This window comes from Rhamphochromis sp. 'chilingali', assembly GCF_963969265.1.
Source record: "Rhamphochromis sp. 'chilingali' genome assembly, chromosome: 22".
NCBI lineage: Eukaryota > Metazoa > Chordata > Actinopteri > Cichliformes > Cichlidae > Rhamphochromis > Rhamphochromis sp. 'chilingali'.
Genome location: NC_137950.1, coordinates 6,008,361 through 6,026,494, shown reverse-complemented (window position 1 = coordinate 6,026,494; position 18,134 = coordinate 6,008,361). Strand labels below are relative to the sequence as shown.

The 18,134-nt window shown below is 43.9% G+C and overlaps 2 protein-coding genes across 2 annotated transcripts; both read right to left on the bottom strand.

Annotated features, from left to right (window-relative positions):
* Positions 1-1,240: 1,240 nt before the first annotated feature.
* On the bottom strand, positions 1,241-8,070 carry LOC308391112 (uncharacterized protein; the record flags this gene model as incomplete). The annotated part of the gene is made up of 6 exons (XM_080873578.1): positions 7,816-8,070; positions 7,552-7,602; positions 6,976-7,053; positions 6,423-6,691; positions 1,710-1,871; positions 1,241-1,456 (listed from the first exon to the last, which is right to left on the bottom strand). The coding sequence occupies exons 1-6, from the start codon at positions 7,949-7,951 to the stop codon at positions 1,241-1,243; spliced, it is 912 nt and encodes a 303-aa protein (XP_080729704.1). The 5' UTR covers positions 7,952-8,070.
* Positions 8,071-8,969: 899 nt separating this feature from the next.
* LOC308391111 (uncharacterized protein) lies at positions 8,970-16,228 on the bottom strand (the record flags this gene model as incomplete). Its single annotated transcript, XM_080873577.1, has 6 exons — positions 15,974-16,228; positions 15,710-15,760; positions 15,134-15,211; positions 14,581-14,849; positions 9,439-9,600; positions 8,970-9,185 (listed from the first exon to the last, which is right to left on the bottom strand). Exons 1-6 carry the CDS (start codon positions 16,107-16,109, stop codon positions 8,970-8,972), a joined length of 912 nt encoding a protein of 303 aa, XP_080729703.1. The 5' UTR covers positions 16,110-16,228.
* Between the last annotated feature and the right edge of the window lie 1,906 nt (positions 16,229-18,134).

Below are 18,134 nucleotides of genomic sequence, written 5' to 3'. Positions count from 1 at the left end.
ATGCTGTAATGATATTTCCATTATGAAAACATGATTTTGGACATTTCCAGTTTTTCACTTCGGCAGATAAAATGAATTGAGCAAAATCAACTCAAAATATTCCCACACGCCAGAACGTCCTCTCTTCCTCGCTGGCTCCATATCTGTCAGTGGAATGATCACCTCGTCGCTATCTGTCACCATCAACACACTCCACGAATCCCGTGGATGATTCACTTCCTTATATCTGTTTGAATCAGGTACCGAAGCAGTTACGTGCGTAATGAAGCTTCGGACGTCACTGGTCACGTGACTTTTGCCAAACGAAGCAAGCCTCGACACAGTGCTTCTGAACCAGTGTGTTGTTTTTTTCGACACACGCTCCGGAGCGTCAGCTTCAAGCGGGCCATCACTACGTACAGGGTTCAGTTTAACTATAAAGATTAATACAGAGCAATGTGGAAATGCCAAGATAAGGAAACATCGGAACATCAATTATTGAAATTTATCTGAAGGGGATTAAAAATATGAAAACCACAAACTTTTGCAAATTTTCAAACATATGAGGGCATGTTGTACTTAAATATTTGTATTTTTTGTTCTGTTCTGATCAGACAGGCACGCAGAAGTTTTTAAACTGTAAGTGCAATCCATCTAAACTGGCAGTAAAGAGACATTTCACATAAGCAAACATGGGCAGCTATAATTGATAAGCATATGCAGGCAAATATGAGTCATAGCTATAATCAGATTCTACAAGCTTTTGTGCCCCACGCTCCCTCCCTTTTTTCCAATTCATTAAATATTCATTAGTACGTGAGGATCTGCCTAGCCCAGGAGCCATCGTCAATCTCCCATTGTTTGCTAGAAATGCTTAAAATGAAGATGTGGAGCTATGTGACATATTATATATGGTCTTTAACAAAGCAAACTATAAAGCAACACCAGTGCTGCTGAAATTTGCTTTATTTTTACAATCATGACATAAATATGACAAACATTGTCCACATAGTTGTTGACGTTTTCTCAAATATGCATGTGTTGCATAACCAGTACATTCCATAGTTGTGCTCTTTTCCATCTCTGTATCTTTCCAGCTAGCGTAGGGGCTGCCGGTATTTGACACGTTTCCTCATGTCTGCAGGGAGAAGATGCAGGAAAGCAAACCGTTAAACTCACATTTCCAGCTGTCACAAAAATCCTGGCCCAACTTAGATGAACGCGTTAGAGAGACGTGCAGGTTCCAGCATGTATTGTGTTGTTATGTGATGTGTCTTGTGTTGTGCACGGTATCTGTCACATACTGATCACACTGGCATTGGAAGAAGGCCAGACCCACAGGAGTCATGTTGTCCTGGTACTTTCTGTAGAGATCCACCGTTTTAAACGTGCGCTGCACCAGTGAATGGCTGTGTGGAGAGACGATACAGCAGCAGATGTTGGCGGTGTTATTGATGAAACCTGAATCGTTTTCACCCTGATAACAGTTTAAAGTAGAAGCAGAGGTGGGAAGCAACAAAGTACAAACACTGATACTGTACTCGGCTCAGCAGCTTAGAACCAAAAGCTATATCAAAAACATTGACAGGTAAACTTATGTAACATGTTAACATAGGACCCTTTCTTTCATATAAGCTTTCCAATTCTTGCATCCATTAAATGTGGAGAGATAAGGCAAGACATCACAATTGCCTCCAACAGCTGCTGTTTTCATGTGAATTGCCTCTCACCCTCAGACCTTTCTCAACAGGGTTGAGGTCAGGGGAGTATGGGGCCACACCATGGGTTTCTCTCCTTTTATTCCCATAGTAGCCAATGCAACAGATGTTCTTTGCACCATGAGATGGTGCATTGTCATGCATGAAGATAACTTTGCTACGGAAGGCACAGTTCTTTTGGTACCATGGAAGAAAGTGGTCAGTCAGAAACTAAAGGTAACCAAATTACACTGTCGCAAATAACATTACATAATACATTTATTTAAATTGCCAAGGTCATTATCACAGACCTTAAAGGTGCACATCCACATAGTAGTAAACCTCAAGAGTTCTGCATTTCTGCTCAAGTTAAAAATAATTTAAATTTCTGTATTTTCACCATTCTTTAGTGCACACACAGTAAATTGACATAGCTACTGGCCACTATGAAGGTTGGTGTTTTGTAGGTTAAAATTCAGCTTATTTAAGGATATTATTTCATTACTAGGAACTATATCTTTGAGGTCCGTATCATTTTCATGTCATACCTATAAGCAATGAACTCACCACCCTTCCCTATTCAATTCAATACAATTCAATTTTATTTATATAGCGCCAAATCACAACAAAAGTCGCCTCAAGGCGCTTCATAGATACAGAGAAAAACCCAACAATCATATGACCCCCTATGAGCAAGCACTTTGGCGACAGTGGGAAGGAAAAACTCCCTTTTAACAGGAAGAAACCTCCAGCAGAACCAGGCTCAGGGAGGGGCGGCCATCTGCTGCGACCGGTTGGGGTAAGAGAAGGAAAACAGGATAAAGACATGCTGTGGAAGAGAGACAGAGATTAATAACAGATATGATTCGATGCAGAGAGGTCTATTAACACATAGTGAGTGAGTAAAGGTGACTGGAAAGGAAAAACTCAATGCATCATGGGAATCCCCGGCAGCCTACGTCTATTGCAGCATAACTAAGGTAGGATTCAGGGTCACCTGGTCCAGCCCTAACTATATGCTTTAGCAAAAAGGAAAGTTTTAAGCCTAATCTTGAAAGTAGAGATAGTGTCTGTCTCCCGAATCCAAACTGGAAGCTGGTTCCACAGAAGAGGGGCCTGAAAACTGAAGGCCCTCCCTCCCATTCTACTTTTAAATACTCTAGGAACAACAAGTAGGCCTGCAGAGCGAGAGCGAAGTGCTCTAATAGGGTGATCTGGTACTACAAGGTCATTAAGATAAGATGGGGCCTGATTATTTAAGACCTTGTATGTGAGGAGCAGGATTTTGAATTCAATTCTGGATTTAACAGGAAGCCAATGAAGAGAAGCCAAAACAGGAGAAATCTGCTCTCTCTTTCTAGTCCCTGTCAGGACTCTTGCTGCAGCATTTTGGATCAGCTGAAGGCTTTTCAGCGAGTTTTTAGGAAATCCTGATAATAATGAATTACAGTAGTCCAGCCTGCAAGTAATAAATGCATGAACTAGTTTTTCAACGTCATTCTGAGACAGGATATTTCTAACTTTAGAGATGTTGCGCAAATGGAAGAACGCAGTCTTACATATTTGTTTAATATGTGCGTTGAAGGACATGTCCTGGTCAAAAATGACTCCAAGGTTCCTCACAGTGTTACTGGAGGCCAAGGTAATGCCATCCAGAGTACGAATCTGGTTAGATACTGTAAATGGCGTCGCTAGAAGTCTGACTATGCTATCCACACAGCTAAACATGAACCCAGGAACTCCAGACAATAGATGAGATTAGGGCTGCCACAAACGATTATTTTGATAGTCGACTAGTCACCGATTATTTATGCGATTAGTCGACTAATCAGATCATCATCCACTGGACGTAAAAGTACAGCTTATTGCACCAGCAGCATCTGCTCTTATATAACTATCATTAGCTTACAGCTTTAAGCTTTTAAGGTGCTAACTAAAAATAAAGACAAGATGATAGTTTATTCAATTTTAATGAAATTTGCAGATTGTTTCGGTGAAGTTTAATAAACTCCTTGCTATCTAAAATATAACAGGACAACGGAGTATATTCTCCAGCATCTCACACTTCTGATAATCAGCTGTCTGCTTGAGGTTTATTCAGCTGTGTAAAAACTATAACTTTAATCTCAGACAAACCGATTTACTCAGGAACAAATAAAATACTAAAAAAAATAAAATAAAAAGCCAAACAACAACATTTTTAATTTATCTAAGTGACTCATATATATTTAACCTGAGTAGCGAAAGACGGCGGTGGGTTTGAAAACAATTTGCCGGGAGTCCGGTGTTCTCACCGCGCTAGTGACCTAGCCCCCGGCTAGCTATCGAGCTAGTGGGTAACAGACGTCTCCGAAAACGTCGGAGCGCTTTTGAAAATATGTGGTGTCCTGATAAACTGAGCCGATATTTGAGGTTTACACAGCTACATTCTCGGCTGAAAATATGTTAAACGTTTATTTTGTGACCCAGAAAGAATAATAAGAGTAATATTAAAACTAACTAGCTGCCGCCATTGTTGGAAACTGAGCTGGGCCGCGCTATGAATTCTGGGACACAGCTGCTTCTTCTTCTTCGGGGTTTAACGGCAGCTGGCATCCTTGTACATGCAGTGCTGCCATCTTCTGTTTCAGTCCGTTATTACACTCTTAAATCCTGCTACTTATTCCTGCGTCTTTTGGGATCTTACAAAGCTTCAAACGACGCGTCGACTATTAAATCAGTCGTCGACGATTTTGATTGTCGACGTAATCGTGACTAGTCGACAAATCGTGGCAGCCCTAGATGAGATCTTATGAAGTTTACTGGTTCTTTCATTTTGTGAAACTGTAACAATAAAGCATATGTGGAAATGTATATTACTCATCTGTACTGTTAACAACAACATGTGCCAATGACCTAACAATGCATTTGAGAAGCTAGCATGACGATTAGCACCGCTAATTAGCATATGAACTGGCGATCTCATTTACATATGAATAGCACATAGAAAACTTGTTAACTGTAGTCCATCACACATAAAGACAACACTTGGAGTGTCTCATTGCCTTTTACCATTAAATACTTAGACAATGCTTTAACAAACACCCAAAGAAGGACATGAATGTGGAGCAGCCATCTTGAACAGCATAGCAAGAAAACATGAACTTCATGTCTAACTCTTCTTCTACTGTCCCAAAATATCGACTTAAAGGGGCCACAGGGTGGCGCATTTACTAACATTTAAAACGTGAAATTAACTAAGCAGTAACATAACACTCCCCGCCTGGGATTATAACAATCCCACATTAAACTGTCAGTCACTAAACTTTTCGGGGGACAGCAGCAAAACCACTTCTGTTACAGGACGAGAGAAAGTCTTCTTATTGCCTGAGTGCGAAGTATTGGGGAGGCAATTATTGAAGTTAACTCCGAAAGCTCTATTGGTGAAAAAGAGTCTAACATCAATGGTACTAAAGTAGCTGTAGATAATATTACATCTGTGGGATGATTATTGGTAATTTTTTCTTTAATGATAAAAATGTTATTTGTGAAGTTCATGAAGTCATTACTGGTTAACGTTAAAGGGATGGTTTGCTCAAAAGAGCTCTGACTTTCCCTCTGATTGTTCTTGGCATTTTGGTAAACTAGCTTTTTGTTGGGCTTTTTTTTTAAATTAAAAAAATATATAAAACCACCCAGAGCTTACCACCCACGCAAATTATACCAATAATTTAGTTGTCTAGGATTACTATGGAAATGACTAAAATGTTAGAAATAGGTAAAGTACCTTGATCAGTGGACAAATAAACACATAACTTGAAGTTAAGAGTTTTATTCAAGAGCAAAGCAGTTTTCTTGCTATTGTGTCAGGACTGTGGAATTAGTGTAAGATTCCAAAGCCAAAGTCAAGTCTTCCAGCACCAACTTCAGCTGCTTCACATTTAGTGAACTGGAGTCAGTCGGCAGGCCGCCCGCCGTGGCGTTGGAGTCAGTCGGCAGGCCGCCCGCCGTGGCGTTGGAGTCAGTCGGCAGGCCGCCCGCCGTGGCGTTGGAGTCAGTCGGCAGGCCGCCCGCCGTGGCGTTGGAGTCAGTCGGCAGGCCGCCCGCCGTGGCGTTGGAGTCAGTCGGCAGGCCGCCCGCCGTGGCGTTGGAGTCAGTCGGCAGGCCGCCCGCCGTGGCGTTGGAGTCAGTCGGCAGGCCGCCCGCCGTGGCGTTGGAGTCAGTCGGCAGGCCGCCCGCCGTGGCGTTGGAGTCAGTCGGCAGGCCGCCCGCCGTGGCGTTGGAGTCAGTCGGCAGGCCGCCCGCCGTGGCGTTGGAGTCAGTCGGCAGGCCGCCCGCCGTGGCGTTGGAGTCAGTCGGCAGGCCGCCCGCCGTGGCGTTGGAGTCAGTCGGCAGGCCGCCCGCCGTGGCGTTGGAGTCAGTCGGCAGGCCGCCCGCCGTGGCGTTGGAGTCAGTCGGCAGGCCGCCCGCCGTGGCGTTGGAGTCAGTCGGCAGGCCGCCCGCCGTGGCGTTGGAGTCAGTCGGCAGGCCGCCCGCCGTGGCGTTGGAGTCAGTCGGCAGGCCGCCCGCCGTGGCGTTGGAGTCAGTCGGCAGGCCGCCCGCCGTGGCGTTGGAGTCAGTCGGCAGGCCGCCCGCCGTGGCGTTGGAGTCAGTCGGCAGGCCGCCCGCCGTGGCGTTGGAGTCAGTCGGCAGGCCGCCCGCCGTGGCGTTGGAGTCAGTCGGCAGGCCGCCCGCCGTGGCGTTGGAGTCAGTCGGCAGGCCGCCCGCCGTGGCGTTGGAGTCAGTCGGCAGGCCGCCCGCCGTGGCGTTGGAGTCAGTCGGCAGGCCGCCCGCCGTGGCGTTGGAGTCAGTCGGCAGGCCGCCCGCCGTGGCGTTGGAGTCAGTCGGTTTGGAGAAACCTCCCTGGAAACCAACATTCTGACTGACTGCAGTTTTTCCCTTCACGGTTTTAACGTTGTTTGGCTTTTTCAAAGGCAATCCAGATTTCAAGTTTCCAACTGATGCTTCAGTATCCACTTCATTAGTTTCCTGTTGTACTGGAACAAAAATAAAAACAAAATTTAAACAAAACCACAGACACGATTAAGATTTAGTCAAATCCACACCGAGCAACTGGTCCCAGACTTTGTGCCCTACATGACTTTTTGGTCATATGCAAGGATACTGTTGCATAAATATCTACATTACGTCAATGAACAATGTAGATAAGGATTTTTAAGTCAATTACAACACCACTGACCAAAGCCCTCATGCATGTGCCCCACACAAGTGTGCTGTCACATGCTTGTCAACTACTGGCAACAAACTGGATCTTGCTTACCTTCATCAACATTTTGAGTCAATATTGACTGGAGCAGGGCAAGCGCTCTCTGTATTGAACCATCATTGGCTCCAAGACCTGTAAACACAACATTCTTATTATACAAAAGGTTTTCACATTGAGGGAAAGTTTATACTACAACCTTCAGCTGGTTTCCAAAGTTAACAAATATCTTCCTCCGAGTCCACACATACAGACAGTAACAGGTACTTACATAAGTGTCTATTTGAATTATGACCCTGTGTTTTATACTTTTAATTTGAAAACATTACACATAATATAACCATTAAACTCAACTGCTGGCAACAACCCAGTTCTTGACAATTTAAGCATTCCCCCCTTCATTTTTCTTATTTAATAACTTCAAATCACATTGAGTAGTCTTGTCACAGGATACAAGACAAAAAAAAATGAATACACTTAGTACAACATGCCCTGATAAGCTTTTGAAAATTTTGTGTTCTATACATTTTTCACTCTTTCAGATGAATGACAGGCATTTTAATCACCAACCATCTTGAAATGAATGTTGTAACCGTGTGCCCTCAAGCATAAATTAGAAGCCAGGGACCTTACCTGTCTTTTCCCTCTGCAGCACTTTATTCTGTCTGTGATTCAATCCACTGACTGCAAAACAGGAGGAACATGATTTACAATTAGCGCATTTCTGTTCATTCTTTATGCCGTTTGATGCCAAAAGCGATAACTTGCAATAGCTAAGTGATATTTCCGAATCTTTACACCAGAACCTTCTAGCAGTTCCAAGATCTTATCTTACAAAAAACTACTCCTAAGTTAATTAACATAAATGTCAAACGAAGCAGAAAGAAGCTACAAAACCTCCAGCAAGCCAAACAGTCAGCAGACAAACGAGAATGGTCCGAAAAGCTCCCATTGTTCCAGCAACCAAGCACAGATGGAAGTCACCTGTGAGGTTTAAAAAGGCCACTGTGCAGGCGTCACACCTGCAGCTCATCAGCTCCAATTATCTTGCTTTGGAAGAAAAAGAGGAGCAAAGACGCACTCCACACCAGTTGCTGGCAGTAATGCACCATTTTGCTGTTTGCAACTGCCAAGAAATATTTTTAAAGAAGAAGAGCCGATAAGAAAAGGCAAGAAACTTTGCAGTCTTTCAGCTAATGATAGATCGTACAGGGTTCAGTTTAACTATAAAGATTAATACAGACCAATGTGGAAATGCCAAGATAAGGAAACATCGGAACATCAATTATTGAAATTTATCTGAAGGGGATTAAAAATATGAAAACCACAAACTTTTGCAAATTTTCAAACATATGAGGGCATGTTGTACTTAAATATTTGTATTTTTTGTTCTGTTCTGATCAGACAGGCACGCAGAAGTTTTTAAACTGTAAGTGCAATCCATCTAAACTGGCAGTAAAGAGACATTTCACATAAGCAAACATGGGCAGCTATAATTGATAAGCATATGCAGGCAAATATGAGTCATAGCTATAATCAGATTCTACAAGCTTTTGTGCCCCACGCTCCCTCCCTTTTTTCCAATTCATTAAATATTCATTAGTACGTGAGGATCTGCCTAGCCCAGGAGCCATCGTCAATCTCCCATTGTTTGCTAGAAATGCTTAAAATGAAGATGTGGAGCTATGTGACATATTATATATGGTCTTTAACAAAGCAAACTATAAAGCAACACCAGTGCTGCTGAAATTTGCTTTATTTTTACAATCATGACATAAATATGACAAACATTGTCCACATAGTTGTTGACGTTTTCTCAAATATGCATGTGTTGCATAACCAGTACATTCCATAGTTGTGCTCTTTTCCATCTCTGTATCTTTCCAGCTAGCGTAGGGGCTGCCGGTATTTGACACGTTTCCTCATGTCTGCAGGGAGAAGATGCAGGAAAGCAAACCGTTAAACTCACATTTCCAGCTGTCACAAAAATCCTGGCCCAACTTAGATGAACGCGTTAGAGAGACGTGCAGGTTCCAGCATGTATTGTGTTGTTATGTGATGTGTCTTGTGTTGTGCACGGTATCTGTCACATACTGATCACACTGGCATTGGAAGAAGGCCAGACCCACAGGAGTCATGTTGTCCTGGTACTTTCTGTAGAGATCCACCGTTTTAAACGTGCGCTGCACCAGTGAATGGCTGTGTGGAGAGACGATACAGCAGCAGATGTTGGCGGTGTTATTGATGAAACCTGAATCGTTTTCACCCTGATAACAGTTTAAAGTAGAAGCAGAGGTGGGAAGCAACAAAGTACAAACACTGATACTGTACTCGGCTCAGCAGCTTAGAACCAAAAGCTATATCAAAAACATTGACAGGTAAACTTATGTAACATGTTAACATAGGACCCTTTCTTTCATATAAGCTTTCCAATTCTTGCATCCATTAAATGTGGAGAGATAAGGCAAGACATCACAATTGCCTCCAACAGCTGCTGTTTTCATGTGAATTGCCTCTCACCCTCAGACCTTTCTCAACAGGGTTGAGGTCAGGGGAGTATGGGGCCACACCATGGGTTTCTCTCCTTTTATTCCCATAGTAGCCAATGCAACAGATGTTCTTTGCACCATGAGATGGTGCATTGTCATGCATGAAGATAACTTTGCTACGGAAGGCACAGTTCTTTTGGTACCATGGAAGAAAGTGGTCAGTCAGAAACTAAAGGTAACCAAATTACACTGTCGCAAATAACATTACATAATACATTTATTTAAATTGCCAAGGTCATTATCACAGACCTTAAAGGTGCACATCCACATAGTAGTAAACCTCAAGAGTTCTGCATTTCTGCTCAAGTTAAAAATAATTTAAATTTCTGTATTTTCACCATTCTTTAGTGCACACACAGTAAATTGACATAGCTACTGGCCACTATGAAGGTTGGTGTTTTGTAGGTTAAAATTCAGCTTATTTAAGGATATTATTTCATTACTAGGAACTATATCTTTGAGGTCCGTATCATTTTCATGTCATACCTATAAGCAATGAACTCACCACCCTTCCCTATTCAATTCAATACAATTCAATTTTATTTATATAGCGCCAAATCACAACAAAAGTCGCCTCAAGGCGCTTCATAGATACAGAGAAAAACCCAACAATCATATGACCCCCTATGAGCAAGCACTTTGGCGACAGTGGGAAGGAAAAACTCCCTTTTAACAGGAAGAAACCTCCAGCAGAACCAGGCTCAGGGAGGGGCGGCCATCTGCTGCGACCGGTTGGGGTAAGAGAAGGAAAACAGGATAAAGACATGCTGTGGAAGAGAGACAGAGATTAATAACAGATATGATTCGATGCAGAGAGGTCTATTAACACATAGTGAGTGAGTAAAGGTGACTGGAAAGGAAAAACTCAATGCATCATGGGAATCCCCGGCAGCCTACGTCTATTGCAGCATAACTAAGGTAGGATTCAGGGTCACCTGGTCCAGCCCTAACTATATGCTTTAGCAAAAAGGAAAGTTTTAAGCCTAATCTTGAAAGTAGAGATAGTGTCTGTCTCCCGAATCCAAACTGGAAGCTGGTTCCACAGAAGAGGGGCCTGAAAACTGAAGGCCCTCCCTCCCATTCTACTTTTAAATACTCTAGGAACAACAAGTAGGCCTGCAGAGCGAGAGCGAAGTGCTCTAATAGGGTGATCTGGTACTACAAGGTCATTAAGATAAGATGGGGCCTGATTATTTAAGACCTTGTATGTGAGGAGCAGGATTTTGAATTCAATTCTGGATTTAACAGGAAGCCAATGAAGAGAAGCCAAAACAGGAGAAATCTGCTCTCTCTTTCTAGTCCCTGTCAGGACTCTTGCTGCAGCATTTTGGATCAGCTGAAGGCTTTTCAGCGAGTTTTTAGGAAATCCTGATAATAATGAATTACAGTAGTCCAGCCTGCAAGTAATAAATGCATGAACTAGTTTTTCAACGTCATTCTGAGACAGGATATTTCTAACTTTAGAGATGTTGCGCAAATGGAAGAACGCAGTCTTACATATTTGTTTAATATGTGCGTTGAAGGACATGTCCTGGTCAAAAATGACTCCAAGGTTCCTCACAGTGTTACTGGAGGCCAAGGTAATGCCATCCAGAGTACGAATCTGGTTAGATACTGTAAATGGCGTCGCTAGAAGTCTGACTATGCTATCCACACAGCTAAACATGAACCCAGGAACTCCAGACAATAGATGAGATTAGGGCTGCCACAAACGATTATTTTGATAGTCGACTAGTCACCGATTATTTATGCGATTAGTCGACTAATCAGATCATCATCCACTGGACGTAAAAGTACAGCTTATTGCACCAGCAGCATCTGCTCTTATATAACTATCATTAGCTTACAGCTTTAAGCTTTTAAGGTGCTAACTAAAAATAAAGACAAGATGATAGTTTATTCAATTTTAATGAAATTTGCAGATTGTTTCGGTGAAGTTTAATAAACTCCTTGCTATCTAAAATATAACAGGACAACGGAGTATATTCTCCAGCATCTCACACTTCTGATAATCAGCTGTCTGCTTGAGGTTTATTCAGCTGTGTAAAAACTATAACTTTAATCTCAGACAAACCGATTTACTCAGGAACAAATAAAATACTAAAAAAAATAAAATAAAAAGCCAAACAACAACATTTTTAATTTATCTAAGTGACTCATATATATTTAACCTGAGTAGCGAAAGACGGCGGTGGGTTTGAAAACAATTTGCCGGGAGTCCGGTGTTCTCACCGCGCTAGTGACCTAGCCCCCGGCTAGCTATCGAGCTAGTGGGTAACAGACGTCTCCGAAAACGTCGGAGCGCTTTTGAAAATATGTGGTGTCCTGATAAACTGAGCCGATATTTGAGGTTTACACAGCTACATTCTCGGCTGAAAATATGTTAAACGTTTATTTTGTGACCCAGAAAGAATAATAAGAGTAATATTAAAACTAACTAGCTGCCGCCATTGTTGGAAACTGAGCTGGGCCGCGCTATGAATTCTGGGACACAGCTGCTTCTTCTTCTTCGGGGTTTAACGGCAGCTGGCATCCTTGTACATGCAGTGCTGCCATCTTCTGTTTCAGTCCGTTATTACACTCTTAAATCCTGCTACTTATTCCTGCGTCTTTTGGGATCTTACAAAGCTTCAAACGACGCGTCGACTATTAAATCAGTCGTCGACGATTTTGATTGTCGACGTAATCGTGACTAGTCGACAAATCGTGGCAGCCCTAGATGAGATCTTATGAAGTTTACTGGTTCTTTCATTTTGTGAAACTGTAACAATAAAGCATATGTGGAAATGTATATTACTCATCTGTACTGTTAACAACAACATGTGCCAATGACCTAACAATGCATTTGAGAAGCTAGCATGACGATTAGCACCGCTAATTAGCATATGAACTGGCGATCTCATTTACATATGAATAGCACATAGAAAACTTGTTAACTGTAGTCCATCACACATAAAGACAACACTTGGAGTGTCTCATTGCCTTTTACCATTAAATACTTAGACAATGCTTTAACAAACACCCAAAGAAGGACATGAATGTGGAGCAGCCATCTTGAACAGCATAGCAAGAAAACATGAACTTCATGTCTAACTCTTCTTCTACTGTCCCAAAATATCGACTTAAAGGGGCCACAGGGTGGCGCATTTACTAACATTTAAAACGTGAAATTAACTAAGCAGTAACATAACACTCCCCGCCTGGGATTATAACAATCCCACATTAAACTGTCAGTCACTAAACTTTTCGGGGGACAGCAGCAAAACCACTTCTGTTACAGGACGAGAGAAAGTCTTCTTATTGCCTGAGTGCGAAGTATTGGGGAGGCAATTATTGAAGTTAACTCCGAAAGCTCTATTGGTGAAAAAGAGTCTAACATCAATGGTACTAAAGTAGCTGTAGATAATATTACATCTGTGGGATGATTATTGGTAATTTTTTCTTTAATGATAAAAATGTTATTTGTGAAGTTCATGAAGTCATTACTGGTTAACGTTAAAGGGATGGTTTGCTCAAAAGAGCTCTGACTTTCCCTCTGATTGTTCTTGGCATTTTGGTAAACTAGCTTTTTGTTGGGCTTTTTTTTTAAATTAAAAAAATATATAAAACCACCCAGAGCTTACCACCCACGCAAATTATACCAATAATTTAGTTGTCTAGGATTACTATGGAAATGACTAAAATGTTAGAAATAGGTAAAGTACCTTGATCAGTGGACAAATAAACACATAACTTGAAGTTAAGAGTTTTATTCAAGAGCAAAGCAGTTTTCTTGCTATTGTGTCAGGACTGTGGAATTAGTGTAAGATTCCAAAGCCAAAGTCAAGTCTTCCAGCACCAACTTCAGCTGCTTCACATTTAGTGAACTGGAGTCAGTCGGCAGGCCGCCCGCCGTGGCGTTGGAGTCAGTCGGCAGGCCGCCCGCCGTGGCGTTGGAGTCAGTCGGCAGGCCGCCCGCCGTGGCGTTGGAGTCAGTCGGCAGGCCGCCCGCCGTGGCGTTGGAGTCAGTCGGCAGGCCGCCCGCCGTGGCGTTGGAGTCAGTCGGCAGGCCGCCCGCCGTGGCGTTGGAGTCAGTCGGCAGGCCGCCCGCCGTGGCGTTGGAGTCAGTCGGCAGGCCGCCCGCCGTGGCGTTGGAGTCAGTCGGCAGGCCGCCCGCCGTGGCGTTGGAGTCAGTCGGCAGGCCGCCCGCCGTGGCGTTGGAGTCAGTCGGCAGGCCGCCCGCCGTGGCGTTGGAGTCAGTCGGCAGGCCGCCCGCCGTGGCGTTGGAGTCAGTCGGCAGGCCGCCCGCCGTGGCGTTGGAGTCAGTCGGCAGGCCGCCCGCCGTGGCGTTGGAGTCAGTCGGCAGGCCGCCCGCCGTGGCGTTGGAGTCAGTCGGCAGGCCGCCCGCCGTGGCGTTGGAGTCAGTCGGCAGGCCGCCCGCCGTGGCGTTGGAGTCAGTCGGCAGGCCGCCCGCCGTGGCGTTGGAGTCAGTCGGCAGGCCGCCCGCCGTGGCGTTGGAGTCAGTCGGCAGGCCGCCCGCCGTGGCGTTGGAGTCAGTCGGCAGGCCGCCCGCCGTGGCGTTGGAGTCAGTCGGCAGGCCGCCCGCCGTGGCGTTGGAGTCAGTCGGCAGGCCGCCCGCCGTGGCGTTGGAGTCAGTCGGCAGGCCGCCCGCCGTGGCGTTGGAGTCAGTCGGCAGGCCGCCCGCCGTGGCGTTGGAGTCAGTCGGCAGGCCGCCCGCCGTGGCGTTGGAGTCAGTCGGCAGGCCGCCCGCCGTGGCGTTGGAGTCAGTCGGCAGGCCGCCCGCCGTGGCGTTGGAGTCAGTCGGCAGGCCGCCCGCCGTGGCGTTGGAGTCAGTCGGCAGGCCGCCCGCCGTGGCGTTGGAGTCAGTCGGCAGGCCGCCCGCCGTGGCGTTGGAGTCAGTCGGCAGGCCGCCCGCCGTGGCGTTGGAGTCAGTCGGCAGGCCGCCCGCCGTGGCGTTGGAGTCAGTCGGCAGGCCGCCCGCCGTGGCGTTGGAGTCAGTCGGCAGGCCGCCCGCCGTGGCGTTGGAGTCAGTCGGCAGGCCGCCCGCCGTGGCGTTGGAGTCAGTCGGCAGGCCGCCCGCCGTGGCGTTGGAGTCAGTCGGCAGGCCGCCCGCCGTGGCGTTGGAGTCAGTCGGCAGGCCGCCCGCCGTGGCGTTGGAGTCAGTCGGCAGGCCGCCCGCCGTGGCGTTGGAGTCAGTCGGCAGGCCGCCCGCCGTGGCGTTGGAGTCAGTCGGTTTGGAGAAACCTCCCTGGAAACCAACATTCTGACTGACTGCAGTTTTTCCCTTCACGGTTTTAACGTTGTTTGGCTTTTTCAAAGGCAATCCAGATTTCAAGTTTCCAACTGATGCTTCAGTATCCACTTCATTAGTTTCCTGTTGTACTGGAACAAAAATAAAAACAAAATTTAAACAAAACCACAGACACGATTAAGATTTAGTCAAATCCACACCGAGCAACTGGTCCCAGACTTTGTGCCCTACATGACTTTTTGGTCATATGCAAGGATACTGTTGCATAAATATCTACATTACGTCAATGAACAATGTAGATAAGGATTTTTAAGTCAATTACAACACCACTGACCAAAGCCCTCATGCATGTGCCCCACACAAGTGTGCTGTCACATGCTTGTCAACTACTGGCAACAAACTGGATCTTGCTTACCTTCATCAACATTTTGAGTCAATATTGACTGGAGCAGGGCAAGCGCTCTCTGTATTGAACCATCATTGGCTCCAAGACCTGTAAACACAACATTCTTATTATACAAAAGGTTTTCACATTGAGGGAAAGTTTATACTACAACCTTCAGCTGGTTTCCAAAGTTAACAAATATCTTCCTCCGAGTCCACACATACAGACAGTAACAGGTACTTACATAAGTGTCTATTTGAATTATGACCCTGTGTTTTATACTTTTAATTTGAAAACATTACACATAATATAACCATTAAACTCAACTGCTGGCAACAACCCAGTTCTTGACAATTTAAGCATTCCCCCCTTCATTTTTCTTATTTAATAACTTCAAATCACATTGAGTAGTCTTGTCACAGGATACAAGACAAAAAAAAATGAATACACTTAGTACAACATGCCCTGATAAGCTTTTGAAAATTTTGTGTTCTATACATTTTTCACTCTTTCAGATGAATGACAGGCATTTTAATCACCAACCATCTTGAAATGAATGTTGTAACCGTGTGCCCTCAAGCATAAATTAGAAGCCAGGGACCTTACCTGTCTTTTCCCTCTGCAGCACTTTATTCTGTCTGTGATTCAATCCACTGACTGCAAAACAGGAGGAACATGATTTACAATTAGCGCATTTCTGTTCATTCTTTATGCCGTTTGATGCCAAAAGCGATAACTTGCAATAGCTAAGTGATATTTCCGAATCTTTACACCAGAACCTTCTAGCAGTTCCAAGATCTTATCTTACAAAAAACTACTCCTAAGTTAATTAACATAAATGTCAAACGAAGCAGAAAGAAGCTACAAAACCTCCAGCAAGCCAAACAGTCAGCAGACAAACGAGAATGGTCCGAAAAGCTCCCATTGTTCCAGCAACCAAGCACAGATGGAAGTCACCTGTGAGGTTTAAAAAGGCCACTGTGCAGGCGTCACACCTGCAGCTCATCAGCTCCAATTATCTTGCTTTGGAAGAAAAAGAGGAGCAAAGACGCACTCCACACCAGTTGCTGGCAGTAATGCACCATTTTGCTGTTTGCAACTGCCAAGAAATATTTTTAAAGAAGAAGAGCCGATAAGAAAAGGCAAGAAACTTTGCAGTCTTTCAGCTAATGATAGATCGTACAGGGTTCAGTTTAACTATAAAGATTAATACAGACCAATGTGGAAATGCCAAGATAAGGAAACATCGGAACATCAATTATTGAAATTTATCTGAAGGGGATTAAAAATATGAAAACCACAAACTTTTGCAAATTTTCAAACATATGAGGGCATGTTGTACTTAAATATTTGTATTTTTTGTTCTGTTCTGATCAGACAGGCACGCAGAAGTTTTTAAACTGTAAGTGCAATCCATCTAAACTGGCAGTAAAGAGACATTTCACATAAGCAAACATGGGCAGCTATAATTGATAAGCATATGCAGGCAAATATGAGTCATAGCTATAATCAGATTCTACAAGCTTTTGTGCCCCACGCTCCCTCCCTTTTTTCCAATTCATTAAATATTCATTAGTACGTGAGGATCTGCCTAGCCCAGGAGCCATCGTCAATCTCCCATTGTTTGCTAGAAATGCTTAAAATGAAGATGTGGAGCTATGTGACATATTATATATGGTCTTTAACAAAGCAAACTATAAAGCAACACCAGTGCTGCTGAAATTTGCTTTATTTTTACAATCATGACATAAATATGACAAACATTGTCCACATAGTTGTTGACGTTTTCTCAAATATGCATGTGTTGCATAACCAGTACATTCCATAGTTGTGCTCTTTTCCATCTCTGTATCTTTCCAGCTAGCGTAGGGGCTGCCGGTATTTGACACGTTTCCTCATGTCTGCAGGGAGAAGATGCAGGAAAGCAAACCGTTAAACTCACATTTCCAGCTGTCACAAAAATCCTGGCCCAACTTAGATGAACGCGTTAGAGAGACGTGCAGGTTCCAGCATGTATTGTGTTGTTATGTGATGTGTCTTGTGTTGTGCACGGTATCTGTCACATACTGATCACACTGGCATTGGAAGAAGGCCAGACCCACAGGAGTCATGTTGTCCTGGTACTTTCCGTAGAAATCCACCGTCTTAAACGTGCGCTGCACCAGTGAATGGCTGTGTGGAGAGACGATACATGCTCAGTGCGTTTTTAGTTATCACACAGATTAACAGTTATGTGCCCACTCAATGCACGCTTTAATCCGGGAGGTGTTTAGAGTATTTGTGGTAAATCGACTTAAAGTCAACATGTCAAGACAATTGATTTTATTTGTTTAGTAATATTCACAGAAGAGAGAGGTTATATTTAGAGGTAAGGACTACTCTGCAAGATTTAATAAACTGAAAATGGAAAGCCGATCTGTAAAGTCCTTATTCGTAAATCAGATATTGGATCTGTATGATTCAAGGTTCACTTTGACAGCAAATTTTCATTTAATTATATTGATAGTCTACTATGACATTTAGTCATAATTTAGGTATCTCGATTCTTTTAGTTTAGTGTAGTTTTAGTGGACCAATTCACACTGATGTGAAGGTTTTTTTCATATTGTGAAATGTCCTGAAAAACAGGTTTCATGAATCTACTTGGCAATTTAATATAGGATAAACAGGTTAGCTTGCCCTGAAGTTACAGTAATGTATTTTGCTGGACAGGTACGTTATACACATTTTAGAAGCCATCTGAAGTCTTGCATGGGTCCTCAAAATTGTTCCCAACTTTTCCTGTTGCTGTGTCAGGGCTGTGGATACAGTGGAGTTTCAAGTGCAAGTTGGCGCATTAAGCAACGTGTCAGTTTAATAATCTGAGGTTGATGCTCACCCGAGGCATGTTTCATTTAGTTTATAGATGCTTCCCTTAGGTTGTATCATTATATGATGACCCACATTAATGAGTTAAACTGGAGAAATCTCTTAAAGACATAAATGATCAGGTGATCTCTAATTTCCTGCTTCTTACTGAATGTATTACTCG